Raw genomic sequence first — 27,934 nt, forward strand, 5'->3', positions numbered from 1 at the left:
TCCTAGGGGTGACTGTCCTATACCATGGCCCCCACATCATCACACCAGCAGGGGGCAGTGTCCTCCTATCACTCCTAGGGGTGACTGTCCTATACCATGGCCCCCACATCATCACACCAGCAGGGGGCAGTGTCCTCCTATCATTCCTAGGCGTGACTGTCCTATACCATGGCTCCTCCGCATCATCACACCAGCAGGGGGGAGTGTGTCCTCCTATCACTCCTAGGGGTGACTGTCCTATACCATGGCCCCCACATAATCACACCAGCAGGGGGCAGTGTCCTCCTATCATTCCTAGGCGTGACTGTCCTATACCATGGCTCCTCCACATCATCACACCAGCAGGGGGCAGTGCACTCCTATCACTGCTAGGGGTGACTGTCCTATACCATGGCCTCCACATCATCACACCAGCAGGGGGCAGTGTGTCCTCCTATCATTCCTAGGCGTGACTGTCCTATACCATGGCTCCTCCACATCATCACACCAGCAGGGGGCAGTGTCCTCCTATCACTGCTAGGGGTGACTGTCCTATACCATGGCCCCCACATCATCACACCAGCAGGGGGCAGTGTCCTCCTATCACTGCTAGGGGTGACTGTCCTATACCATGGCCCCACATCATCACACCAGCAGGGGGCAGTGTCCTCCTATCACTGCTAGGGGTGACTGTCCTATACCATGGCCCCACATCATCACACCAGCAGGGGGCAGTGTCCTCCTATCACTACTAGGGGTGACTGTCCTATACCATGACCCCTACATCATCACACCAGCAGGGGGCAGTGTGTCCTCCTATCACTGCTAGGTGTTACTGTCCTATACCATGGCCCCCATATGATTACACCAGCAGGGGGCAGTTTGTCCTCCTATCATTCCTAGGGGTGACTGTCCTATTCCATGCCCCCCCCACACAACATTACACCAGCAGGGGGCAGTGTGTCCTCCTATCACTCCTAGGGGTGACTGTCCTATACCATGGCCTCCACATCATCACACCAGCAGGAGGCAGCGTGTCCTCCTATCACTGCTAGGGGTGACTGTCCTATACCATGGCTCCCACATCATCACACCAGCAGGGGGCAGTGTGTCCTCCTATCACTCGTAGGGGTAACTGTCCTATACCATGGCCCCCACATCCTCACACCAGCAGGGGGCAGTGTGTCCTCCTATCACTTCTAGGGGTGTCCTCCTATACCATGTCCCCACATCATCACACCAGCAGGGGGCAGTGTCCTCCTATCACTTCTAGGGGTGACTGTCCTATACCATGGCCCCCACATCATCACACCAGCAGGGGGCAGTGTGTCCTCCTATCACTCCTAGGGGTGTCTGTCCTATACCATGGCCCCCACATCATCACACCAGCAGGGGGCAGTGTGTCCTCCTATCACTCTAGGGGTGACTGTCCTATACCATGTCCCCACATCATCACACCAGCAGGGGGCAGTGTCCTCCTATCACTACTAGGGGTGTCCTCCTATACCATGGCCCCCACATCATCACACCAGCAGGGGGCAGTGTCCTCCTATCACTCTTATAGCGGGTTACACTCCCCTGACCAGTCTATGGAGACACAACATGGCGGGAGGTCAGGGAGACGCTGCTGTCCCCCCCACCACTATCCTCCACCTGTCACTGTCCGGTCTAAGATGCTGTCAATAAAGTTTATACGTGCAAAAAAGTTGAGGCGTGATGTGGTAATGTTGGTCAGCAGGGGGCGGGTCTGACACAAGACTGACGCGAATATGCACCAATAGGCTAAATAGAAGCGGCTCTCATCCAATCAGACGGCGACAGGATGGGCGGGAATATTGCTTCTGCTGACTGATGCAATTTCCAGCCGCGTACGGTAGGCGGAGCCAGATCAATGGCAGATTGAGATCCAATCAGATCCAAGTGTCGGGACGCTGGAGGCGGAATCTTCTGTGAGTGACGTGCCTAGCAGCCAATAGCGCGTCCGTGTGCCTGGACTGGTTACCGAGCGGCAGCGGGCGGTGACTGGAGCTCGGAGAAGCAGGAAGCGGAGCGGGAGGCTGGCGCTCGGCTCTCTGACACAGCGGCGCCGCCAGCAGCGGGGAGGACACCTGTCAGCAGCAGGTAGGTGCTCCTGGGAGTTTGGCTAATGGGCGGCGGCTCCTCTGGGGCGGGGCTACATGGAATTGTTCAGGGGAGGAGTCTGGGATGGGTCACATGTGGGGATAAGTGTTCAGTGAATTCGGGTAGTGGTCAGGTGACTGGCATAGGGGAGGAGCCTCTGGGAGTGGAGCATGATGGGTAGCGGAGGCCGCACACCACAATGTGTGTATCCAGGGGTCAGCCGCGACCTGAGGAGGATTGTGACTATAAATAAAGCTTTATTATTAGGCTAATGTCTCGGCGGAGCAGCTCCTCAGGGGCGGAGCCTTACACATGGATATTTAGATTACTGGTAGCTCCACCCATAGCATGTGATATCATCAGTGTTCGTGAGCTTGGATTGGTCAATCAAAGGGCAATGATGTGATAGCTGTGATGTGATTGGTTGCTGTGGCTCCTCCTCCATCTCAGCTGCAGCTGCAGACCTGTGACCCTGTGTGTATTGGGGTCCCCTGACTGCGCCCCAACGTCACATACAAGCGTCACATCTCAGACGCCCTGCCCCCTCCAGAGCTCAGGGGCTCTCCCCGAGCACCAAGACAACAATGCGGGGGCGGCCACAGCCAAGAGACTCCCTGAGGAGCAGCTGGTAGGGATCACACTGCAGGGAGGAGACGGTGCTGGAGCTTCTGTGAGGACAAGACTGAGGGGAGGACACAAGAGCTTACAGTCTATGAGGATGAGGGGGTGACACAAGAGCTTACAGTCTATGAGGATGAGGGAGGACACAAGAGCTTACAGTCTATGAGGATGAGGGGGTGACACAAGAGCTTACAGTCTATGAGGATGAGGGAGGACACAAGAGCTTACAGTCTATGAGGATGAGGGAGGACACAAGAGCTTATAGTCTATGAGGATGAGGGGGTGACACAAGAGCTTACAGTCTATGAGGATGAGGGGAGGACACAAGAGCTTACAGTCTATGAGGATGAGGGGGGTGACACAAGAGCTTACAGTCTATGAGGATGAGGGGGTGACACAAGAGCTTACAGTCTATGAGGATGAGGGGGTGACACAAGAGCTTACAGTCTATGAGGATGAGGGAGGACACAAGAGCTTACAGTCTATGAGGATGAGGGGGGGACACAAGAGCTTACAGTCTATGAGGATGAGGGGGTGACACAAGAGCTTACAGTCTATGAGGATGAGGGGTGACACAAGAGCTTACAGTCTATGAGGATGAGGGGGTGACACAAGAGCTTACAGTCTATGAGGATGAGGGGGGGACACAAGAGCTTACAGTCTATGAGGATGAGGGAGGACACAAGAGCTTACAGTCTATGAGGATGAGGGGGTGACACAAGAGCTTACAGTCTATGAGGATGAGGGAGGACACAAGAGCTTACAGTCTATGAGGATGAGGGGAGGACACAAGAGCTTACAGTCTATGAGGATGAGGGGGGTGACACAAGAGCTTACAGTCTATGAGGATGAGGGGGTGACACAAGAGCTTACAGTCTATGAGGATGAGGGGTGACACAAGAGCTTACAGTCTATGAGGATGAGGGGGTGACACAAGAGCTTACAGTCTATGAGGATGAGGGGGGGACACAAGAGCTTACAGTCTATGAGGATGAGGGAGGACACAAGAGCTTACAGTCTATGAGGATGAGGGGGTGACACAAGAGCTTACAGTCTATGAGGATGAGGGAGGACACAAGAGCTTACAGTCTATGAGGATGAGGGGAGGACACAAGAGCTTACAGTCTATGAGGATGAGGGGGGTGACACAAGAGCTTACAGTCTATGAGGATGAGGGGGTGACACAAGAGCTTACAGTCTATGAGGATGAGGGAATGACACAAGAGCTTACAGTCTATGAGGATGAGGGGGGACACAAGAGCTTACAGTCTATGAGGATGAGGGGGTGACACAAGAGCTTACAGTCTATGAGGATGAGGGGGGACACAAGAGCTTACAGTCTATGAGGATGAGGGGGTGACACAAGAGCTTACAGTCTATGAGGATGAGGGGGTGACACAAGAGCTTACAGTCTATGAGGATGAGGGGGTGACACAAGAGCTTACAGTCTATGAGGATGAGGGAGGACACAAGAGCTTACAGTCTATGAGGATGAGGGGGGGACACAAGAGCTTACAGTCTGTGAGGATGAGGGGGTGACACAAGAGCTTACAGTCTATGAGGATGAGGGGTGACACAAGAGCTTACAGTCTATGAGGATGAGGGGTGACACAAGAGCTTACAGTCTATGAGGATGAGGGGGTGACACAAGAGCTTACACTCTATGAGGATGAGGGGAGGACACGAGCTTACAGTCTATGAGGATGAGGGGAGGACACAAGAGCTTACAGTCTATGAGGATGAGGGGGGACACAAGAGCTTACAGTCTATGAGGATGAGGGGGACACAAGAGCTTACAGTCTATGAGGATGAGGGGGTGACACAAGAGCTTACAGTCTATGAGGAGGAGGGGGGGGACACAAGAGCTTACAGTCTATGAGGATGAGGAGGTGACACAAGAGCTTACAGTCTATGAGGATGAGGTGGTGACACAAGAGCTTACAGTCTATGAGGATGAGGGGGACACAAGAGCTTACAGTCTATGAGGATGAGGGGGACACAAGAGCTTACAGTCTGAGGATGAGGGGTTGACACAAGAGCTTACAGTCTATGAGGATGAGGGGTTGACACAAGAGCTTACAGTCTATGAGGATGAGGGGAGGACACAAGAGCTTACAGTCTATGAGGATGAAGGGGACACAAGAGCTTACAGTCTATGAGGATGAGGTGGTGACACAAGAGCTTACAGTCTATGAGGATGAGGGTGACACAAGAGCTTACAGTCTATGAGGATGAGGGGGTGACACAAGAGCTTACAGTCTATGAGGAGGAGGGGGACACAAGAGCTTACAGTGTATGAGGATGAGGAGGTGACACAAGAGCTTACAGTCTATGAGGATGAAGGGGACACAAGAGCTTACAGTCTATGAGGATGAGGGTGACACAAGAGCTTACAGTCTATGAGGATGAAGGGTGGACACAAGAGCTTACAGTCTATGAGGATGAGGGGGTGACACAAGAGCTTACAGTCTATGAGGATGAGGGTGACACAAGAGCTTACAGTCTATGAGGATGAGGGTGACACAAGAGCTTACAGTCTATGAGGATGAGAGGAGGACACAAGAGCTTACAGTCTATGAGGATGAGGGGGTGACACAATAGCTTACAGTCTATGAGGATGAGGGGGTGACACAAGAGCTTACAGTCTATGAGGATGAGGGGGGTGACACAAGAGCTTACAGTCTATGAGGATGAGGGGGTGACACAAGAGCTTACAGTCTATGAGGATGAGGGAATGACACAAGAGCTTACAGTCTATGAGGATGAGGGGGGACACAAGAGCTTACAGTCTATGAGGATGAGGGGGTGACACAAGAGCTTACAGTCTATGAGGATGAGGGGGGACACAAGAGCTTACAGTCTATGAGGATGAGGGGGTGACACAAGAGCTTACAGTCTATGAGGATGAGGGGGTGACACAAGAGCTTACAGTCTATGAGGATGAGGGGGTGACACAAGAGCTTACAGTCTATGAGGATGAGGGAGGACACAAGAGCTTACAGTCTATGAGGATGAGGGGGGGACACAAGAGCTTACAGTCTATGAGGATGAGGGGGTGACACAAGAGCTTACAGTCTATGAGGATGAGGGGTGACACAAGAGCTTACAGTCTATGAGGATGAGGGGTGACACAAGAGCTTACAGTCTATGAGGATGAGGGGGTGACACAAGAGCTTACACTCTATGAGGATGAGGGGAGGACACGAGCTTACAGTCTATGAGGATGAGGGGAGGACACAAGAGCTTACAGTCTATGAGGATGAGGGGGGACACAAGAGCTTACAGTCTATGAGGATGAGGGGGACACAAGAGCTTACAGTCTATGAGGATGAGGGGGTGACACAAGAGCTTACAGTCTATGAGGATGAGGGGGTGACACAAGAGCTTACAGTCTATGAGGATGAGGGGTGACACAAGAGCTTACAGTCTATGAGGATGAGGGGGTGACACAAGAGCTTACACTCTATGAGGATGAGGGGAGGACACGAGCTTACAGTCTATGAGGATGAGGGGAGGACACAAGAGCTTACAGTCTATGAGGATGAGGAGTTGACACAAGAGCTTACAGTCTATGAGGATGAGGGGGTGACACAAGAGCTTACAGTCTATGAGGATGAGGGGAGACACAAGAGCTTACAGTCTATGAGGATGAGAGGGTGACACAAGAGCTTACAGTCTATGAGGATGAGGAGTTGACACAAGAGCTTACAGTCTATGAGGATGAGGGGGGACACAAGAGCTTACAGTCTATGAGGATGAGGGGGGGGACACAAGAGCTTACAGTGTATGAGGATGAGGAGGTGACACAAGAGCTTACAGTCTATGAGGATGAGGTGGTGACACAAGAGCTTACAGTCTATGAGGATGAGGGGGACCCAAGAGCTTACAGTCTATGAGGATGAGGGGGACACAAGAGCTTACAGTCTGAGGATGAGGGGGTGACACAAGAGCTTACAGTCTATGAGGATGAGGGGGTGACACAAGAGCTTACAGTCTATGAGGATGAGGGGAGGACACAAGAGCTTACAGTCTATGAGGATGAAGGGGACACAAGAGCTTACAGTCTATGAGGATGAGGTGGTGACACAAGAGCTTACAGTCTATGAGGATGAGGGTGACACAAGAGCTTACAGTCTATGAGGATGAGGGGGACACAAGAGCTTACAGTGTATGAGGATGAGGAGGTGACACAAGAGCTTACAGTCTATGAGGATGAAGGGGACACAAGAGCTTACAGTCTATGAGGATGAGGGTGACACAAGAGCTTACAGTCTATGAGGATGAAGGGTGGACACAAGAGCTTACAGTCTATGAGGATGAGGGGGTGACACAAGAGCTTACAGTCTATGAGGATGAGGGTGACACAAGAGCTTACAGTCTATGAGGATGAGGGTGACACAAGAGCTTACAGTCTATGAGGATGAGGGGGTGACACAAGAGCTTACAGTCTATGAGGATGAGGGGGTGACACAAGAGCTTACAGTCTATGAGGATGAGGGGGGACACAAGAGCTTACAGTCTATGAGGATGAGGGGAGGACAGAAGAGCTTACAGTCTATGAGGATGAAGGGTGGACACAAGAGCTTACAGTCTATGAGGATGAGGGGGTGACACAAGAGCTTACAGTCTATGAGGATGAGGGTGACACAAGAGCTTACAGTCTATGAGGATGAGGGTGACACAAGAGCTTACAGTCTATGAGGATGAGGGGGTGACACAAGAGCTTACAGTCTATGAGGATGAGGAGGTGACACAAGAGCTTACAGTCTATGAGGCTGAGGAGGTGACACAAGAGCTTACAGTCTATGAGGCTGAGGAGGTGACACAAAAGCTTACAGTCTATGAGGATGAGGGGTGACACAAGAGCTTACAGTCTATGAGGATGAGGGGGGACACAAGAGCTTACAGTCTATGAGGATGAAGGGGACACAAGAGCTTACAGTCTATGAGGATGAGGGGTGACACAAGAGCTTACAGTCTATGAGGATGAGGGGTGACACAAGAGCTTACAGTCTATGAGGATGAGGGGGAAACACAGGAGCTTACAGTCTATGAGGATGAGGAGGGGACACAAGAGCTTACAGTCTATGAGGATGAGGGGGACACAAGAGCTTACAGTCTATGAGGATGAGGGGGGGGACACAAGAGCTTACAGTCTATGAGGATGAGGGGGTGACACAAGAGCTTACAGTCTATGAGGATGAGGGGGGGACACAAGAGCTTACAGTCTATGAGGATGAGGGGGGGGACACAAGAGCTTACAGTCTATGAGGATGAGGGGGTGACACAAGAGCTTACAGTCTATGAGGATGAGGGGGGGACACAAGAGCTTACAGTCTATGAGGATGAGGGGGACACAAGAGCTTACAGTCTATGAGGATGAGGGAATGACACAAGAGCTTACAGTCTATGAGGATGAGGGGTGACACAAGAGCTTACAGTCTATGAGGATGAGGGGGGACACAAGAGCTTACAGTCTATGAGGATGAAGGGGACACAAGAGCTTACAGTCTATGAGGATGAGGGGTGACACAAGAGCTTACAGTCTATGAGGATGAGGGGTGACACAAGAGCTTACAGTCTATGAGGATGAGGGGGAAACACAAGAGCTTACAGTCTATGAGGATGAGGAGGGGACACAAGAGCTTACAGTCTATGAGGATGAGGGGGGGGGACACAAGAGCTTACAGTCTATGAGGATGAGGGGGGGGGACACAAGAGCTTACAGTCTATGAGGATGAGGGAATGACACAAGAGCTTACAGTCTATGAGGATGAGGGGGGACACAAGAGCTTACAGTCTATGAGGATGAGGGGTGACACAAGAGCTTACAGTCTATGAGGATGAGGGGATGACACAAGAGCTTACAGTCTATGAGGATGAGGGGTGACACAAGAGCTTACAGTCTGAGGATGAGGGGCGACACAAGAGCTTACAGTCTATGAGGATGAGGGGGGGACACAAGAGCTTACAGTCTATGAGGATGAGGGGAGACACAAGAGCTTACAGTCTATGAGGATGAGGGAGGACACAAGAGCTTACAGTCTATGAGGATGAGGGGGTGACACAAGAGCTTACAGTCTATGAGGATGAGGGGGTGACACAAAAGCTTACAGTCTATGAGGATTAGGGGGGACACAAGAGCTTACAGTCTATGAGGATGAGGGGGTGACACAAGAGCTTACAGTCTATGAGGATGAGGGGGGGGACACAAGAGCTTACAGTCTATGAGGATGAGGGGGTGACACGAGAGCTTACAGTCTATGAGGATGAGGGGGTGACACGAGAGCTTACCGTCTATGAGGATGAGTTTCATACGGAGTGGTCAGTGGGGGATCGCCTCGTAGGGAGGGGTCAGTGGGGGATCGCCTCGTAGGGAGGGGTCAGTGGGGGGTCGCCTCGTAGGGAGGGGTCAGTGGGGGATCACCTCGTACCGAGGCGTCAGTGGGGGGTCGCCTCGTAGGGAGGGGTCAGTGGGGGGTCGCCTTGTAGGGAGGGGTCAGTGGGGGATCGCCTCGTAGGGAGGGGTCAGTGGGGGGGTCGCCTCATAGGGAGGGGTCCGTTGGGGGTCGCTTCGTAGGGAGGGGTCAGTGAGGGGGTCGCCTCGTACGGAGGGGTCAGTGAGGGATCGCCTCGTAGGGAGGGGTCAGTGGGGGGTCGCCTCGTAGGGAGGGGTCAGTGGGGGGTCGCCTCGTAGGGAGGGGTCAGTGGGGGGTCGCCTCGTAGGGAGGGGTCAGTGGGGGATCGCCTCGTACCGAGGGGTCAGTGGGGGATCGCCTCGTACCGAGGGGTCAGTGGGGGATCGCCTCATACGGAGGGGTCAGTGGGGGATCGCCTCGTAGGGAGGGGTCAGTGGGGGATCGCCTCGTAGGGAGGGGTCAGTGGGGGGTCGCCTCGTAGGGAGGGGTCAGTGGGGGGTCGCCTCGTAGGGAGGGGTCAGTGGGGGATCGCCTCGTAGGGAGGGGTCAGTGGGGGGTCGCCTCGTAGGGAGGGGTCAGTGGGGGGTCGTCTCGTAGGGAGGGGTCAGTGGGGGGTCGTCTCGTAGGGAGGGGTCAGTGGGGGGAACGCCTCGTAGGGAGGGGTCAGTGTGGGGAACGCCTCGTAGGGAGGGGTCTGGGTTGGTGCAGTAACGGTGGGGAACTTGTTGCACACTAGGGATCGTGTCATTGAGTGAATCTGTAGGGATCACGGTGTAAGGACCCGTCTGCGGGGTTTGTTGCGTAAGGACTAGTTTTTGGGGACCGTGTCACAAGGGGGGGCTGTGTGAGAATGCAGAACTGGTGGGGAGCTCTGTGTAAGGACCGGGCTGCGGGGGGTCCTCTGTGTAAGGACCGGGCTGCGGGGGGTCCTCTGTGTAAGGACCGGGCTGCGGGGGGTCCTCTGTGTAAGGACCGGGCTGCGGGGGGTCCTCTGTGTAAGGACCGGGCTGCGGGGGGTCCTCTGTGTAAGGACCGGGCTGCGGGGGGTCCTCTGTGTAAGGACCGGGCTGCGGGGGGTCCTCTGTGTAAGGACCGGGCTGCGGGGGGTCCTCTGTGTAAGGACCGGGCTGCGGGGGGTCCTCTGTGTAAGGACCGGGCTGCGGGGGGTCCTCTGTGTAAGGACCGGGCTGCGGGGGGTCCTCTGTGTAAGGACCGGGCTGCGGCTTCTGTGTTCTCAGCTCAAGCTCTCCAGTCCTTGTGTATAATCTGCATTCTGTGCATCCTGGCCTCCAGCAACCAAGGGGTTAAGTTGATTGCTTGCTCTCCTCCCAGAATGCTGTGCAGCAGCTGCATGTTTTGCTGTGTTGGGGCCGCCCTGACCCCGTGATGTCACTGTCACATGACTTTGGCTGCTGTGTAGCCAGGCCGCTGCAGCCTGCTGAGCGTGAGACCTTGCAGGACCCCTGGGGGCCACTACATCCTGTGTGCACTGCTGAAGGGTCAGCTCCCCGGACAAGCACAGGATAAGGTCCTGAGTGTTTACCCTCGTAAGCTAAGAATTTCCCTCACTTCCTGTTATACCCCCCCCCCCCCCTCCTGGGAACAGGTGTGTGCTGGGAATGTGATAGCACCGGGTCAGGACACCAACCCCCATCCTCCGCAGAGACACCCAGCGTCTCTCTGACTTTCCCCCATCTCCTTTTCTTTTCTCTCTTGCACTTTCTGGTACTTTCTCGCTCTCACTTCTCTCCTGGTTTTTTTACTTTTTTAAAACCTGTAATGATCTCTCCCCTGTAAGGGGGGTCCTAGGACCCTGTGTTATGAGATGAGGCCGGTGCTCTCTCCTGGGTGTCTTGTTGTGGAGCACGCTCCTGGGTGATGCCGGTGCTCCCTCCTGGGTGTCTTGTTGTGGAGCGTGCTCCTGGGTGAGGCTGGTGCTCCTGGGTGAGGCCGGTGCTCCCTCCTGGTTGTCTTTTTGTGGAGCGTGCTCCTGGGTGAGGCCGGTGCTCCCTCCTGGGTGTCTTGTTGTGGAGCGCGCTCCTGGGTGAGGCCGGTGCTCCCTCCTGGGTGTCTTGTTGTGGAGCGCGCTCCTGGGTGAGGCCGGTGCTCCCTCCTGGGTGTCTTGTTGTGGAGCGCGCTCCTGGGTGAGGCCGGTGCTCCCTCCTGGGTGTCTTGTGGAGCGCGCTCCTGGGTGAGGCCAGTGCTCCCTCCTGGGTGTCTTGTGGTGGAGCGCGCTCCTGGGTGAGGCCGGTGCTCCCTCCTGGGTGTCTTGTGGTGGAGCGTGCTCCTGGGTGAGGCCGGTGCTCCCTCCTGGGTGTCTTGTTGTGGAGCGCGCTCCTGGGTGAGGCCGGTGCTTCCTCCTGGGTGTCTTGTTGTGGAGCGCGCTCCTGGGTGAGGCGCTCCTGGGTGAGGCCGTTGCTCCCTCCTGGGTGTCTTGTTGTTGAGCGCGCTCCTGGGTGAGGCCGGTGCTCCCTCCTGGGTGTCTTGTTGTGGAGCGCGCTCCTGGGTGAGGCCGGTGCTCCCTCCTGGGTGTCTTGTTGTGGAGCGCGCTCCTGGGTGAGGCCGGTGCTCCCTCCTGGGTGTCTTGTTGTGGAGCGTGCTCCTGGGTGAGGCCGGTGCTTCCTCCTGGGTGTCTTATTGTGGAGCGTGCTGCTGGGTGAGGCTGGTGCTCCTGGGTGAGGCCGGTGCTCCCTCCTGGGTGTCTTGTTGTGGAGCGCGCTCCTGGGTGTCTTGTTGTGGAGCGTGCTCCTGGGTGAGGCCGGTGCTCCTGGGTGAGGCCGGTGCTCCCTCCTGGGTGTCTTGTTGGGAAGCGCGCTCCTGGGTGAGGCCGGTGCTCCCTCCTGTGTGTCTTGTTGTGGAGCGCGCTCCTGGGTGAGGCCGGTGCTCCCTCCTGGGTGTCTTGTTGTGGAGCGCGCTCCTGGGTGAGGCCGGTGCTCCCTCCTGGGTGTCTTGTTGTGGAGCGCGCTCCTGGGTGAGGCCAGTGCTTCCTCCTGGGTGTCTTGTTGTGGAGCGCGCTCCTGGGTGAGGCCGGTGCTTCCTCCTGGGTGTCTTATTGTGGAGCGTGCTCCTGGGTGAGGCTGGTGCTCCCTCCTGGGTGTCTTATTGTGGAGCGCGCTCCTGGGTGAGGCCGGTGCTCCCTCCTGGGTGTCTTGTTGTGGAGCGCGCTCCTGGGTGAGGCCGGTGCTTCCTCCTGGGTGTCTTGTTGTGGAGCGCGCTCCTGGGTGAGGCCCGTGCTCCCTCCTGGTTGTCTTGTTGTGGAGCGCGCTCCTGGGTGAGGCCGGTGCTTCCTCCTGGGTGTCTTGTTGTGGAGCGCGCTCCTGGGTGAGGCCCGTGCTCCCTCCTGGTTGTCTTGTTGTGGAGCGCGCTCCTGGGTGAGGCCGGTGCTTCCTCCTGGGTGTCTTGTTGTGGAGCGTGCTCCTGGGTGAGGCCGGTGCTCCCTCCTGGGTGTCTTGTTGTGGAGCGCGCTCCTGGGTGAGGCCGGTGCTCCCTCCTGGGTGAGGCCGGTGCTCCCTCCTGGGTGTCTTGTTGTGGAGCGCGCTCCTGGGTGAAGCTGGTGCTCCCTCCTGGGTGTCTTGTTGTGGAGCGTGCTCCTGGGTGAGGCCGGTGCTCCCTCCTGGGTGTCTTGTTGTGGAGCGCGCTCCTGGACGAGGCCGGTGCTTCCTCCTGGGTGTCTTGTTGTGGAGCATGCTCCTGGGTGAGGCCGGTGCTCCCTCCAGGGTGTCTTGTTGTGGAGCGCGCTCCTGGGTGAGGCTGGTGCTCCTGGGTGAGGCCGGTGCTCCCTCCTGGGTGTCTTGTTGGGAAGCGCGCTCCTGGGTGAGGCCGGTGCTCCCTCCTGTGTGTCTTGTTGTGGAGCGCGCTCCTGGGTGAGGCCGGTGCTCCCTCCTGGGTGTCTTGTTGTGGAGCGCGCTCCTGGGTGAGGCCGGTGCTCCCTCCTGGGTGTCTTGTTGTGGAGCGCGCTCCTGGGTGAGGCCAGTGCTTCCTCCTGGGTGTCTTGTTGTGGAGCGCGCTCCTGGGTGAGGCCGGTGCTTCCTCCTGGGTGTCTTATTGTGGAGCGTGCTCCTGGGTGAGGCTGGTGCTCCCTCCTGGGTGTCTTATTGTGGAGCGCGCTCCTGGGTGAGGCCGGTGCTCCCTCCTGGGTGTCTTGTTGTGGAGCGCGCTCCTGGGTGAGGCCCGTGCTCCCTCCTGGTTGTCTTGTTGTGGAGCGCGCTCCTGGGTGAGGCCGGTGCTTCCTCCTGGGTGTCTTGTTGTGGAGCGCGCTCCAGGGTGAGGCCCGTGCTCCCTCCTGGTTGTCTTGTTGTGGAGCGCGCTCCTGGGTGAGGCCGGTGCTTCCTCCTGGGTGTCTTGTTGTGGAGCGTGCTCCTGGGTGAGGCCGGTGCTCCCTCCTGGGTGTCTTGTTGTGGAGCGCGCTCCTGGGTGAGGCCGGTGCTCCCTCCTGGGTGAGGCCGGTGCTCCCTCCTGGGTGTCTTGTTGTGGAGCGCGCTCCTGGGTGAAGCCGGTGCTCCCTCCTGGGTGTCTTGTTGTGGAGCGTGCTCCTGGGTGAGGCCGGTGCTCCCTCCTGGGTGTCTTGTTGTGGAGCGCGCTCTTGGACGAGGCCGGTGCTTCCTCCTGGGTGTCTTGTTGTGGAGCATGCTCCTGGGTGAGGCCGGTGCTCCCTCCAGGGTGTCTTGTTGTGGAGCGCGCTCCTGGGTGAGGCCGGTGCTCCCTCCTGGGTGTCTTGTTGTGGAGCGCGCTCCTGGGTGAGGCCGGTGCTCCCTCCTGGGTGTCTTGTTGTGAAGCGCTATTGGGTGAGGCCGGTGCTCCCTCCTGGGTGTCTTGTTGTGGAGCGTGCTCCTGGGTGAGGCCGGTGCTCCCTCCTGGGTGTCTTGTTGTGGAGCGCGCTCCTGGGTGAAGCCGGTGCTCCCTCCTGGGTGTCTTGTTGTGGAGCGTGCTCCTGGGTGAGGCCGGTGCTCCCTCCTGGGTGTCTTGTTGTGGAGCGCGCTCCTGGACGAGGCTGGTGCTTCCTCCTGGGTGTCTTGTTGTGGAGCATGCTCCTGGGTGAGGCCGGTGCTCCCTCCAGGGTGTCTTGTTGTGGAGCGCGCTCCTGGGTGAGGCTGGTGCTCCTGGGTGAGGCCGGTGCTCCCTCCTGGGTGTCTTGTTGGGAAGCGCGCTCCTGGGTGAGGCCGGTGCTCCCTCCTGTGTGTCTTGTTGTGGAGCGCGCTCCTGGGTGAGGCCGGTGCTCCCTCCTGGGTGTCTTGTTGTGGAGCATGCTCCTGGGTGAGGCCGGTGCTCCCTCCAGGGTGTCTTGTTGTGGAGCGCGCTCCTGGGTGAGGCTGGTGCTCCTGGGTGAGGCCGGTGCTCCCTCCTGGGTGTCTTGTTGGGAAGCGCGCTCCTGGGTGAGGCCGGTGCTCCCTCCTGTGTGTCTTGTTGTGGAGCGCGCTCCTGGGTGAGGCCGGTGCCCCCTCCTGGGTGTCTTGTTGTGGAGCGTGCTCCTGGGTGAGGCCGGTGCTCCCTCCTGGGTGTCTTGTTGTGGAGCGCGCTCCTGGGTGAAGCCGGTGCTCCCTCCTGGGTGTCTTGTTGTGGAGCGTGCTCCTGGGTGAGGCCGGTGCTCCCTCCTGGGTGTCTTGTTGTGGAGCGCGCTCCTGGACGAGGCCGGTGCTTCCTCCTGGGTGTCTTGTTGTGGAGCATGCTCCTGGGTGAGGCCGGTGCTCCCTCCAGGGTGTCTTGTTGTGGAGCGCGCTCCTGGGTGAGGCTGGTGCTCCTGGGTGAGGCCGGTGCTCCCTCCTGGGTGTCTTGTTGGGAAGCGCGCTCCTGGGTGAGGCCGGTGCTCCCTCCTGTGTGTCTTGTTGTGGAGCGCGCTCCTGGGTGAGGCCGGTGCTCCCTCCTGGGTGTCTTGTTGTGGAGCGCGCTCCTGGGTGAGGCCGGTGCTCCCTCCTGGGTGTCTTGTTGTGGAGCGCGCTCCTGGGTGAGGCCGGTGCTTCCTCCTGGGTGTCTTGTTGTGGAGCGCGCTCCTGGGTGAGGCCGGTGCTTCCTCCTGGGTGTCTTATTGTGGAGCGTGCTCCTGGGTGAGGCTGGTGCTCCCTCCTGGGTGTCTTATTGTGGAGCGCGCTCCTGGGTGAGGCCGGTGCTCCCTCCTGGGTGTCTTGTTGTGGAGCGCGCTCCTGGGTGAGGCCGGTGCTTCCTCCTGGGTGTCTTGTTGTGGAGCACGCTCCTGGGTGAGGCCCGTGCTCCCTCCTGGTTGTCTTGTTGTGGAGCGCGCTCCTGGGTGAGGCCGGTGCTTCCTCCTGGGTGTCTTGTTGTGGAGCGCGCTCCTGGGTGAGGCCCGTGCTCCCTCCTGGTTGTCTTGTTGTGGAGCGCGCTCCTGGGTGAGGCCGGTGCTTCCTCCTGGGTGTCTTGTTGTGGAGCGTGCTCCTGGGTGAGGCCGGTGCTCCCTCCTGGGTGTCTTGTTGTGGAGCGCGCTCCTGGGTGAGGCCGGTGCTCCCTCCTGGGTGAGGCCGGTGCTCCCTCCTGGGTGAGGCCGGTGCTCCCTCCTGGGTGTCTTGTTGTGGAGCGCGCTCCTGGGTGAGGCCCGTGCTCCCTCCTGGTTGTCTTGTTGTGGAGCGCGCTCCTGGGTGAGGCCGGTGCTTCCTCCTGGGTGTCTTGTTGTGGAGCGTGCTCCTGGGTGAGGCCGGTGCTCCCTCCTGGGTGTCTTGTTGTGGAGCGCGCTCCTGGGTGAAGCCGGTGCTCCCTCCTGGGTGTCTTGTTGTGGAGCGTGCTCCTGGGTGAGGCCGGTGCTCCCTCCTCGGTGTCTTGTTGTGGAGCGCGCTCTTGGACGAGGCCGGTGCTTCCTCCTGGGTGTCTTGTTGTGGAGCATGCTCCTGGGTGAGGCCGGTGCTCCCTCCAGGGTGTCTTGTTTTGGAGCGCGCTCCTGGGTGAGGCCGGTGCTCCCTCCTGGGTGTCTTGTTGTGGAGCGCGCTCCTGGGTGAGGCCGGTGCTCCCTCCTGGGTGTCTTGTTGTGAAGCGCTACTGGGTGAGGCCGGTGCTCCCTCCTGGGTGTCTTGTTGTGGAGCGTGCTCCTGGGTGAGGCCGGTGCTCCCTCCTGGGTGTCTTGTTGTGGAGCGCGCTCCTGGGCGAGGCCGGTGCTCCCTCCTGGGTGAGGCCGGTGCTCCCTCCTGGGTGTCTTGTTGTGGGGCGCGCTCCTGGGTGAAGCCGGTGCTCCCTTCTGGGTGTCTTGTTGTGGAGCGTGCTCCTGGGTGAGGCCGGTGCTCCCTCCTGGGTGTCTTGTTGTGGAGCGCGCTCCTGGACGAGGCCGGTGCTTCCTCCTGGGTGTCTTGTTGTGGAGCATGCTCCTGGGTGAGGCCGGTGCTCCCTCCAGGGTGTCTTGTTGTGGAGCGCGCTCCTGGGTGAGGCCGGTGCTCCCTCCTGGGTGTCTTGTTGTGGAGCGCGCTCCTGGGTGAGGCCGGTGCTCCCTCCTGGGTGTCTTGTTGTGGAGCGCGCTCCTGGACGAGGCCGGTGCTTCCTCCTGGGTGTCTTGTTGTGGAGCATGCTCCTGGGTGAGGCCGGTGCTCCCTCCAGGGTGTCTTGTTGTGGAGCGTGCTCCTGGGTGAGGCTGGTGCTCCTGGGTGAGGCCGGTGCTCCCTCCTGGGTGTCTTGTTGGGAAGCGCGCTCCTGGGTGAGGCCGGTGCTCCCTCCTGTGTGTCTTGTTGTGGAGCGCGCTCCTGGGTGAGGCCGGTGCTCCCTCCTGGGTGTCTTGTTGTGGAGCGCGCTCCTGGGTGAGGCCGGTGCTCCCTCCTGGGTGTCTTGTTGTGGAGCGCGCTCCTGGGTGAGGCCGGTGCTTCCTCCTGGGTGTCTTGTTGTGGAGCGCGCTCCTGGGTGAGGCCGGTGCTTCCTCCTGGGTGTCTTATTGTGGAGCGTGCTCCTGGGTGAGGCCGGTGCTTCCTCCTGGGTGTCTTGTTGTGGAGCACGCTCCTGGGTGAGGCCCGTGCTCCCTCCTGGTTGTCTTGTTGTGGAGCGCGCTCCTGGGTGAGGCCGGTGCTTCCTCCTGGGTGTCTTGTTGTGGAGCGCGCTCCTGGGTGAGGCCCGTGCTCCCTCCTGGTTGTCTTGTTGTGGAGCGCGCTCCTGGGTGAGGCCGGTGCTTCCTCCTGGGTGTCTTGTTGTGGAGCGTGCTCCTGGGTGAGGCCGGTGCTCCCTCCTGGGTGTCTTGTTGTGGAGCGCGCTCCTGGGTGAGGCCGGTGCTCCCTCCTGGGTGAGGCCGGTGCTCCCTCCTGGGTGAGGCCGGTGCTCCCTCCTGGGTGTCTTGTTGTGGAGCGCGCTCCTGGGTGAAGCCGGTGCTCCCTCCTGGGTGTCTTGTTGTGGAGCGTGCTCCTGGGTGAGGCCGGTGCTCCCTCCTCGGTGTCTTGTTGTGGAGCGCGCTCTTGGACGAGGCCGGTGCTTCCTCCTGGGTGTCTTGTTGTGGAGCATGCTCCTGGGTGAGGCCGGTGCTCCCTCCAGGGTGTCTTGTTGTGGAGCGCGCTCCTGGGTGAGGCCGGTGCTCCCTCCTGGGTGTCTTGTTGTGGAGCGCGCTCCTGGGTGAGGCCGGTGCTCCCTCCTGGGTGTCTTGTTGTGAAGCGCTACTGGGTGAGGCTGGTGCTCCCTCCTGGGTGTCTTGTTGTGGAGCGTGCTCCTGGGTGAGGCCGGTGCTCCCTCCTGGGTGTCTTGTTGTGGAGCGCGCTCCTGGGTGAGGCCGGTGCTCCCTCCTGGGTGAGGCCGGTGCTCCCTCCTGGGTGTCTTGTTGTGGAGCGCGCTCCTGGGTGAAGCCGGTGCTCCCTTCTGGGTGTCTTGTTGTGGAGCGTGCTCCTGGGTGAGGCCGGTGCTTCCTCCTGGGTGTCTTGTTGTGGAGCATGCTCCTGGGTGAGGCCGGTGCTCCCTCCAGGGTGTCTTGTTGTGGAGCGCGCTCCTGGGTGAGGCCGGTGCTCCCTCCTGGGTGTCTTGTTGTGGAGCGCGCTCCTGGGTGAGGCCGGTGCTCCCTCCTGGGTGTCTTGTTGTGAAGCGCTACTGGGTGAGGCCGGTGCTCCCTCCTGGGTGTCTTGTTGTGGAGCGCGCTCCTGGGTGAGGCCGGTGCTCCCTCCTGTGTGTCTTGTTGTGGAGCACGCTCCTGGGTGAGGCCGGTGCTCCCTCCTGGATGTATTGTTGTGGAGCGCGCTCCTGGGTGAGGCCAGTGCTCCCTCCCGGGTGTCTTGTTGTGGAGCGCGCTTCTGGGTGAGGCCGGTGCTCCCTCCCGGGTGTCTTGATGTGGAGCGCGCTCCTGGGTGAGGCCGGTGCTTCCTCCTGGGTGAGGCCGGTGCTCCCTCCTGGGTGTCTTGTTGTGGAGCGCGCTCCTGGGTGAGGCCGGTGCTCCCTCCTGGGTGTCTTGTTGTGGAGCGCGCTCCTGGATGAGGCCGGTGCTCCCTCCTGGATGTATTGTTGTGGAGCGCGCTCCTGGGTGAGGCCGGTGCTCCCTCCCGGGTGTCTTGTTGTGGAGCGCGCTCCTGGGTGAGGCCGGTGCTCCCTCCTGGGTGTCTTGTTGTGGAGCGCGCTCCTGGGTGAGGCCGGTGCTCCCTCCTGGATGTATTGTTGTGGAGCGCGCTCCTTGGTGAGGCCGGTGCTCCCTCCCGGGTGTCTTGTTGTGGAGCGCGCTTCTGGGTGAGGCCGGTGCTCCCTCCCGGGTGTCTTGTTGTGGAGCGCGCTCCTGGGTGAGGCGCTCCTGGGTGAGGCCGGTGCTCCCTCCTGGGTGTCTTGTGGTGGAGCGCGCTCCTGGGTGAGGCCGGTGCTCCCTCCTGGGTGTCTTGTGGTGGAGCGCGCTCCTGGGTGAGGCCGCTGCTCCCTCCTGGGTGTCTTGTTGTGGAGCGCGCTCCTGGGTGAGGCCGGTGCTCCCTCCTGGGTGTCTTGTTGTGGAGCGTGCTCCTGGGTGAGACCGGTGCTCCCTCCTGGGTGTCTTGTTGTGGAGCGCGCTCCTGGGTGAGGCCAGTGCTCCCTCCTGGGTGAGGCCGGTGCTCCCTCCTGGGTGTCTTGTTGTGGAGCGTGCTCCTGGGTGAGGCCAGTGCTCCCTCCTGGGTGTCTTGTTGTGGAACGTGCTCCTGGGTGAGGCCGGTGCTCCCTCCTGGGTGTCTTGTTGTGGAGCGCGCTCCTGGGTGAGGCCGGTGCTCCCTCCTGGGTGTCTTGTTGTGGAGCGTGCTCCTGGGTGAGGCCGGTGCTTCCTCCTGGGTGTCTTGTTGTGGAGCGCGCTCCTGGGTGAGGCCCGTGCTCCCTCCTGGTTGTCTTGTTGTGGAGCGCGCTCCTGGGTGAGGCCGGTGCTTCCTCCTGGGTGTCTTGTTGTGGAGCGTGCTCCTGGGTGAGGCCGGTGCTCCCTCCTGGGTGTCTTGTTGTGGAGCGCGCTCCTGGGTGAGGCCGGTGCTCCCTCCTGGGTGAGGCCGGTGCTCCCTCCTGGGTGTCTTGTTGTGGAGCGCGCTCCTGGGTGAAGCCGGTGCTCCCTCCTGGGTGTCTTGTTGTGGAGCGTGCTCCTGGGTGAGGCCGGTGCTCCCTCCTCGGTGTCTTGTTGTGGAGCGCGCTCTTGGACGAGGCCGGTGCTTCCTCCTGGGTGTCTTGTTGTGGAGCATGCTCCTGGGTGAGGCCGGTGCTCCCTCCAGGGTGTCTTGTTGTGGAGCGCGCTCCTGGGTGAGGCCAGTGCTCCCTCCTGGGTGTCTTGTTGTGGAGCGTGCTCCTGGGTGAGGCCGGTGCTCCCTCCTGGGTGTCTTGTTGTGGAGCGCGCTCCTGGGTGAGGCCGGTGCTCCCTCCTGGGTGTCTTGTTGTGGAGCGTGCTCCTGGGTGAGGCCGGTGCTTCCTCCTGGGTGTCTTGTTGTGGAGCGCGCTCCTGGGTGAGGCCCGTGCTCCCTCCTGGTTGTCTTGTTGTGGAGCGCGCTCCTGGGTGAGGCCGGTGCTTCCTCCTGGGTGTCTTGTTGTGGAGCGTGCTCCTGGGTGAGGCCGGTGCTCCCTCCTGGGTGTCTTGTTGTGGAGCGCGCTCCTGGGTGAGGCCGGTGCTCCCTCCTGGGTGAGGCCGGTGCTCCCTCCTGGGTGTCTTGTTGTGGAGCGCGCTCCTGGGTGAAGCCGGTGCTCCCTCCTGGGTGTCTTGTTGTGGAGCGTGCTCCTGGGTGAGGCCGGTGCTCCCTCCTCGGTGTCTTGTTGTGGAGCGCGCTCTTGGACGAGGCCGGTGCTTCCTCCTGGGTGTCTTGTTGTGGAGCATGCTCCTGGGTGAGGCCGCTGCTCCCTCCAGGGTGTCTTGTTGTGGAGCGCGCTCCTGGGTGAGGCCGGTGCTCCCTCCTGGGTGTCTTGTTTTGGAGCGCGCTCCTGGGTGAGGCCGGTGCTCCCTCCTGGGTGTCTTGTTGTGAAGCGCTACTGGGTGAGGCTGGTGCTCCCTCCTGGGTGTCTTGTTGTGGAGCGTGCTCCTGGGTGAGGCCGGTGCTCCCTCCTGGGTGTCTTGTTGTGGAGCGCGCTCCTGGGTGAGGCCGGTGCTCCCTCCTGGGTGAGGCCGGTGCTCCCTCCTGGGTGTCTTGTTGTGGAGCGCGCTCCTGGGTGAAGCCGGTGCTCCCTTCTGGGTGTCTTGTTGTGGAGCGTGCTCCTGGGTGAGGCCGGTGCTCCCTCCTGGGTGTCTTGTTGTGGAGCGCGCTCCTGGACGAGGCCGGTGCTTCCTCCTGGGTGTCTTGTTGTGGAGCATGCTCCTGGGTGAGGCCGGTGCTCCCTCCAGGGTGTCTTGTTGTGGAGCGCGCTCCTGGGTGAGGCCGGTGCTCCCTCCTGGGTGTCTTGTTGTGGAGCGCGCTCCTGGGTGAGGCCGGTGCTCCCTCCTGGGTGTCTTGTTGTGAAGCGCTACTGGGTGAGGCCGGTGCTCCCTCCTGGGTGTCTTGTTGTGGAGCGCGCTCCTGGGTGAGGCCGGTGCTCCCTCCTGTGTGTCTTGTTGTGGAGCACGCTCCTGGGTGAGGCCGGTGCTCCCTCCTGGATGTATTGTTGTGGAGCGCGCTCCTGGGTGAGGCCAGTGCTCCCTCCCGGGTGTCTTGTTGTGGAGCGCGCTTCTGGGTGAGGCCGGTGCTCCCTCCCGGGTGTCTTGATGTGGAGCGCGCTCCTGGGTGAGGCCGGTGCTTCCTCCTGGGTGAGGCCGGTGCTCCCTCCTGGGTGTCTTGTTGTGGAGCGCGCTCCTGGGTGAGGCCGGTGCTCCCTCCTGGGTTTCTTGTTGTGGAGCGCGCTCCTGGATGAGGCCGGTGCTCCCTCCTGGATGTATTGTTGTGGAGCGCGCTCCTGGGTGAGGCCGGTGCTCCCTCCCGGGTGTCTTGTTGTGGAGCGCGCTCCTTGGTGAGGCCGGTGCTCCCTCCTGGGTGTCTTGTTGTGGAGCGCGCTCCTGGGTGAGGCCGGTGCTCCCTCCTGGATGTATTGTTGTGGAGCGCGCTCCTGGGTGAGGCCGGTGCTCCCTCCCGGGTGTCTTGTTGTGGAGCGCGCTTCTGGGTGAGGCCGGTGCTCCCTCCCGGGTGTCTTGTTGTGGAGCGCGCTCCTGGGTGAGGCGCTCCTGGGTGAGGCCGGTGCTCCCTCCTGGGTGTCTTGTGGTGGAGCGCGCTCCTGGGTGAGGCCGGTGCTCCCTCCTGGGTGTCTTGTGGTGGAGCGCGCTCCTGGGTGAGGCCGCTGCTCCCTCCTGGGTGTCTTGTTGTGGAGCGCGCTCCTGGGTGAGGCCGGTGCTCCCTCCTGGGTGTCTTGTTGTGGAGCGTGCTCCTGGGTGAGACCGGTGCTCCCTCCTGGGTGTCTTGTTGTGGAGCGCGCTCCTGGGTGAGGCCAGTGCTCCCTCCTGGGTGAGGCCGGTGCTCCCTCCTGGGTGTCTTGTTGTGGAGCGTGCTCCTGGGTGAGGCCAGTGCTCCCTCCTGGGTGTCTTGTTGTGGAGCGTGCTCCTGGGTGAGGCCGGTGCTCCCTCCTGGGTGTCTTGTTGTGGAGCGCGCTCCTGGGTGAGGCCGGTGCTCCCTCCTGGGTGTCTTGTTGTGGAGCGCGCTCCTGGGTGAGGCCGGTGCTCCCTCCTGGGTGTCTTGTTGTGGAGCGTGCTCCTGGGTGAGGCCAGTGCTCCCTCCTGGGTGTCTTGTTGTGGAGCGTGCTCCTGGGTGAGGCCGGTGCTCCCTCCTGGGTGTCTTGTTGTGGAGCGCGCTCCTGGGTGAGGCCGGTGCTCCCTCCTGGGTGTCTTGTTGTGGAGCGTGCTCCTGGGTGAGACCGGTGCTCCCTCCTGGGTGTCTTGTTGTGGAGCGCGCTCCTGGGTGAGGCCGGTGTTTCTGTATCTCCCGGTTAGGGGCTTCTGGTTCTGTTTCTGCTTTGTTGTATGTCCTGTGCCGCTCCCCCTCAGCCCGGTTCTCCCGAGTTCTGTGGAAGCGCCCCCTCAGGGGGTCATGTTATCCCTGCGGCACCTCCGGCCTCTTGACATTTGCAGGACAAAGCCAGGTCTGTCCCCAGCCAGGAATGTGGTCCATCCAGCCGCGGCCCAGAGACCTAGAGATCCTATTGCAGATAGTACAGATGGGAGGGGGGATCCTCAGGACATGCGGCAGGATCCGGCCTAGTGCACGGCCTAGCTGACATGTCCTGCAGCACAGGTGGTGGGCAGGCATTAACCCCATCAGTGCTGAATGTGCCCCACTGCCTGCCACACACCCTGCACACCCTGCTCTTATGTTGGGGCTAATGTCTTGCTGTTTTCTCTCCTAGCCCCGTCCGGGAAGTTAACCATGGGCGACATGAAAACTCCGGACTTCGATGATCTCTTGGCTGCATTTGATATTCCAGATATGGACGCAAATGATGCGATTCACTCGGGGCCCGAGGATTCAGAGGGACAAGGGAAACCTTCATCAGGAGAGGCCACGAGCGCTGAGCATGGTGTCCCACCGGCAGACATCACCACAGTCAGTGTCATCGTGAAGAACACCGTGTGTCCCGAGCAGCCGGACTTACTGGACATTCACGGGAAGGAGGCATCGGGTCTGGGGTCTCGACTGATTCAGAATGGATTTACCAGCCCCGAGGCGTCTCGGACATTGGCGACTGCTGCAGCAGCTTCTAATGGTGGCGAGAATTGGACGCCCCAAGCAAAAGCAAGCAAAACCTTAAATCTGTTCACAGAATTCACCCCGGTGGATGATCCCATCGACAGCCGCGTGGCAGAAATGATTGACAGGCCAAGAGATATTAAACTGAAGGAAAGACCCATGTTTGATTCCCCAGAGCAGGTTCTCTGTCCTCCTCCAGCCGAACCATCAGTGGATGAGGGTCACGGTCTACCCAGGGTTATCCCCCCACCCTTTACCATTAGTAAAATTGCGGGGGGCGTTGGGTCGTTGGCGCTGTGTCTGGGGACACACAGCATTAAGGAAGAACCTCGTGAGGAGACTACCGGGAGCCCATCAAGGGAGAGCACCCCTTCTACTCAATTCACGGATCCCCCGATACCTGCATGGAGGAGCCCCGAGCACAAACCTGATCTTGATGCCATTAAAATTGCCGAAAAATCCTGCAAACTGAATGATGGTGAATGTGCAGTCCCCATACCTCCAGCAAAGCCTGAACCCCAAGCAGATCTCCCAAAAGACACCAATACCAGCGCTGAACCTGACGCCCCTAGTGTAAAAGAGGAGCCACATTGGAGCCCGCAGAGCTTACCCAGCGACCTGGAGGAGGAGGAGGAGGAGGGCATCAGCTCCCCATCATCGAGCTCCTCAAGACCCCTCAAAGTCCGGATCAAAACCATAAAGACACAGTCTGGGAGCATCACTCGGACGGTCACACGAGTGTCCTCAGACTCTTCTGTTCAGATGTCCGAGGAATCTCCCCAGCCGCCCGAGTCCAGCCAAGAGAACGCCACAGACCCAAAAGAAGATGTCCCCATGTCATCGCCCAAGGAGAAACCAGATATGCAGAGTCCATCGAAAGTGGACGCTGCTCAGGTGGTGAAACTTCCACTGAGCAATGGAGTGAAGCTACCGGGCTCTATACTGCCCGTATCCACCATCCAGAATGCCAGCAGCGTCATGCTCATGGCCGCCAGCGTGGCTCAGCAAAACGCAGTGGTCCTGCCCTCTAAGGCCAACAAAGTTATGACCAAGAACATCATCCATCTGGTGCAGCAGCCTTTATCCACCACGGCCCCCCTCACTAGTGTCAACATGGCCACCCAGGTGGCTACAACCTCTACTGTTAGCACCACCAACAGCCCACAACGCAGCGCTACCGTAGTCATGGTGCAGTCCCAAAAACCGACACCTGCAGTGGCCGGCACCGTCATCTCTCGCACACAGTCCAGTCTGGTGGAGAATTTTAATAAAATCCTCAACAGTAAGAACCTGCTCCCCACATACAAACCAAACCTCACCCCTCCGGTGGAGTCCAGCCTCAGCCTCCCTCAGTTTGGTTTCCGCTGCTTAGAATGTGGAGACTCGTTTGCGTTGGAGAAAAGCTTGGCACGACATTACGACCGTCGGAGCATGAGAATCGAGGTGACCTGCAACCATTGTACCAAACGCTTGGTGTTCTTCAATAAGTGCAGTCTGCTCCTTCATGCCCGCAAGCACAAGGACAACGGGCTGGTCATGCAGTGTTCACACCTGGTCATGAGGCCCATCGCCTTGGAGCAGATGATTGGGCAGCCGGATGTCACGCCGCTCGTGTCTGTCGCTGTTCTGACGCCAGGGAACGCAGCCACGCCCGGCCCGGCTCAGGACACTGCAGCCACCGCCAGCCCGACGGGAGACTCCGCCATCCTCCCGGAGCACTCCACCTACTCCACCTTCCGGTGCCTGGAGTGTAAAGAGCAGTGCAAGAACAAGGCCGGCCTGGCCCTTCACTTCCAGCAGATCTCTGCAACAGCGTCCAGCGGCACGACGGTAGGTGATGCAGCGCTGACATTGGGGGCTGAATGAAGAATGAAGGTAGGTCGATTGCAGGCACTTAGTGGCAATACCCTCATTGTCTCTTTTAGGTGTGTTCCCTCTGTCCCATGATGATGCCAAATCGATGCAGCTTCGAGGCCCACCAGCGCATGCACAAGCAAACCCCTCCCAACGTCTGCCCAGAGTGTGGGGGCAACTTCCGCATTGAAAACTTTCAGACTCACCTGAAGGAGACCTGTCTACATTTCTCACGGAGAATCGGCTACAGGTGCTCTCTTACAGTGCCAGTTTTCTGTAGTAAGGGTTCTGTGTACTGCGCACCCCTATCACTGTCCCCCGTTTGTCCCCATGCAGGTGCCAGAGCTGCACAGTGGTCTTCGGAGGAATTAACTCCATCAAGTCGCACATCCAGACGCTTCATTGTGAGGTCTTTCACAAGTGCCCAGTTTGCCCTATGGCCTTTAAATCTGCACCCAGTGCGCACACCCACATCTGCACCCAGCACCCGGGCTTCAACAATCAACAGGCCAAGTAAGAGGAGGCTTCTGGTCTGCGGGTGGAGGGGGTAATATCTGATGCTCTGATTGTCTCTCTTCTTTCCCCAGGATGATCTACAAATGTGCGATGTGTGACACCGTTTTTACCCACAAACCTCTGCTCTGCTCCCATTTGGATCATGCCCATTTTGACACACAGTTGGGTAACCAGAGGGTGAGCGTCTTTAAATGCCCTGACTGCCCCCTGTTATTTGCCCAGAAGCGCACCATGCTGGAGCACCTGAAGGTAGGTCCTTGAATATGTGCAGCCGACCTCTTAGTACGGAGCGGATACTTCATATCCCATCTCCTTATAGACGACACATAACAGTGTGGTGAAGGAGGACCCCCCGCAGTCCCAGGAGCTTCTCACTCCTAAGCCGGAGCCCATGGAGATTCCAGTCAGTAAGCAGTCTGATCCAGAACCCGAGCCCGAGGTGGAAGATTCGTCATCGTCAGATGCACCCAGTTCCCCTGAAGTAAAGAAGAAAAGTAAACCAAAAGAGGTCCAGAAGCCGGGCGCCCCCCGACAGAGGAGCAACTGCTGCACCTGTGGGATCTGTCACTCCTGGTTCCCCGAGAGGGAAGAGTATGTGCTGCACATGAAGAGGGAGCATGGAAAGGTCAGGGTTCAGGAGGAAGGGCAGGGCCTAGTGGGGTCTGCAGGGGGGATCCAGATGTTTATTCTCCATTTTCTGCGTTTTTTTTCTAGTCTGTAAAGAAGTTTCCGTGTCGTCTCTGTGAGCGCTCCTTCTGCTCGGCCCCCAGTCTGCGGCGGCACGTCAGAGTCAATCATGAAGGCATTAAGCGGGTTTACCCCTGCAGGTAGGTCCACGCTGGGCTCTGTGCTCGTTACCTCCTTCAGTAAGTGGTTCTCATGTCCTATTACTAACCCTACACCAGGTACTGCACGGAAGGAAAGCGCACCTTCAGCAGTCGCCTTATTCTGGAGAAGCACATCCAGGTGCGGCACGGCATCAAAGTGACGGACCAGCCGCGGAGTCAGGAGGTCCTGGTGCCACGTCACAGCAGTAAATCCCAGGTAGGATAATAGGGATCTCTACAGCCATCAAACTTACCTTCATCAGCACCCCCGTAGGTAATGCCTATGTGGTTTGCATAGTTCTAATCCTCTGAAAACACCCCACAGGTCTCCTCAAAGAAAAGAAAACTTTCCTCTGAGGACTCCGGCAGCGACGAGCCGGTGAAAAGCAAGCCGGTCCTTCAGAAACCCAAGCGGAGCTTCCAGTGCCGAGCCTGTGGCTACAAGGCCAGCAGCCTGGCTGACTTCAGGCAGCACATCCCTCAGCACTGCACCAGCGAAAGCTCGCACCAGTGCCGGGAGTGCGGCATGTGCTTCACCTCGCAGGGATCTCTGAGCCGCCACCGCTTCATGACGCACAAAATGAAGGACGTGGCCGAGGAGGAGCCGGAGCCCGCCAACAAGACGGAAGAGTCTCCCGACGGGAAGCTCACCTGCCAGGTCTGCAATAAAAGCTTCGACAGTCAGCTCAACCTCAACACCCACTTCCGCACACATGGTATGGCCTTTATCAAACAGCGGCAGAGCAGCGGAACGGACACCTGAGGGACCGGGGGGTGCGGGATGACACTGGCGGGGGTCTGCGCCCTCCGCAAGTCTGATCTACGGTTACAAAACCCAACAAGTGCCTTACTACGGTGACACAGACTATGCCTCGGGGGTCCACGGAGCCCACTCTGCGGGGGGCATCCTGTATATTATGTACAGTCATTAGAAATCTATTTTTCGGGGCCCCTTCTCCAGGGGACCTTTTTTTAAGCTTCTGTACTTGAGGTCTTATTTATATGATGTATTAGCCGCTTCCGCTATGTTCTCTGTGAGAGCTCAGGAAGAGCTTTGTATCTCAGCCCTTGGCCAGCAGGAGGCGATGCTGGGATCCCCTCTCCCGGATCCTTACTGGTGGGTGACATACCCGGGGGCTCTTGTAGGGGGCTGCAGGGGAAGGGGCGTCCTGCTCCGCCCTCTGGTTTTTATTGTAAATGTGGTTTGCAGTTTTGGTTTTATTACATTAATGTTTTTTTATATGAAGCTCAACCAATCACTTGTACAAGAAATAAAGCCCCGCCTCCCTCGTCTCCCAGGTGCAGGAGTATGGCTTAGCGAGGGGTCTCTAGAGAGACCTCACAGGTATTAGACTGGTCTGGGGTGAGGAGCAGAGTTCAATGTGTATCACGAGAGAGAGAGACGGGAAATAACTGCAGCACGAGAGGAGAGAGAGACGGGAAATAACTGCAGCACGAGAGGAGAGAGAGACGGGAAATAACTGCAGCACGAGAGGAGAGAGAGACGGGAAATAACTGCAGCACAAGAGGAGAGAGAGACGGGAAATAACTGCAGCACGAGAGGAGAGAGAGACGGGAAATA

The 27,934-nt window shown here is 59.1% G+C and overlaps 1 protein-coding gene across 2 annotated transcripts; it reads left to right on the top strand.

The window, feature by feature from the left end:
• Positions 1–1,943: 1,943 nt before the first annotated feature.
• On the top strand, positions 1,944–27,645 carry ZNF687 (zinc finger protein 687). Of its 2 annotated transcripts, none has more exons than XM_072114420.1 (9): positions 1,944–2,100; positions 22,815–24,985; positions 25,081–25,259; positions 25,346–25,522; positions 25,597–25,774; positions 25,845–26,150; positions 26,240–26,352; positions 26,431–26,569; positions 26,678–27,645. In XM_072114420.1, exons 2-9 carry the CDS (start codon positions 22,835–22,837, stop codon positions 27,113–27,115), a joined length of 3,681 nt encoding a protein of 1,226 aa, XP_071970521.1. In that variant the 5' UTR covers positions 1,944–2,100; positions 22,815–22,834; the 3' UTR covers positions 27,116–27,645. The 2 variants fall into 2 exon arrangements, with proteins under 2 accessions (XP_071970521.1, XP_071970522.1); XM_072114421.1 differs by lacking the exon at positions 1,944–2,100 and adding an exon at positions 10,330–10,687.
• Positions 27,646–27,934: the final 289 nt, after the last annotated feature.

The sequence above is a fragment of the Engystomops pustulosus genome, chromosome 7 (assembly GCF_040894005.1).
Source record: "Engystomops pustulosus chromosome 7, aEngPut4.maternal, whole genome shotgun sequence".
Classification (NCBI taxonomy): domain Eukaryota; kingdom Metazoa; phylum Chordata; class Amphibia; order Anura; family Leptodactylidae; genus Engystomops; species Engystomops pustulosus.

Coding starts and splice junctions, on each gene's coding strand:
- ZNF687 (XM_072114420.1), top strand. CDS start 22,835: ATGGGCGACATGAAAACTCCGGACTTCGATGATCTCTTGGCTGCATTT. Junction 25,523..25,596: donor TTCAACAATCAACAGGCCAA/GTAAGAGGAGGC, acceptor TTCTTTCCCCAG/GATGATCTACAAATGTGCGA. Junction 25,775..25,844: donor CCATGCTGGAGCACCTGAAG/GTAGGTCCTTGA, acceptor ATCTCCTTATAG/ACGACACATAACAGTGTGGT.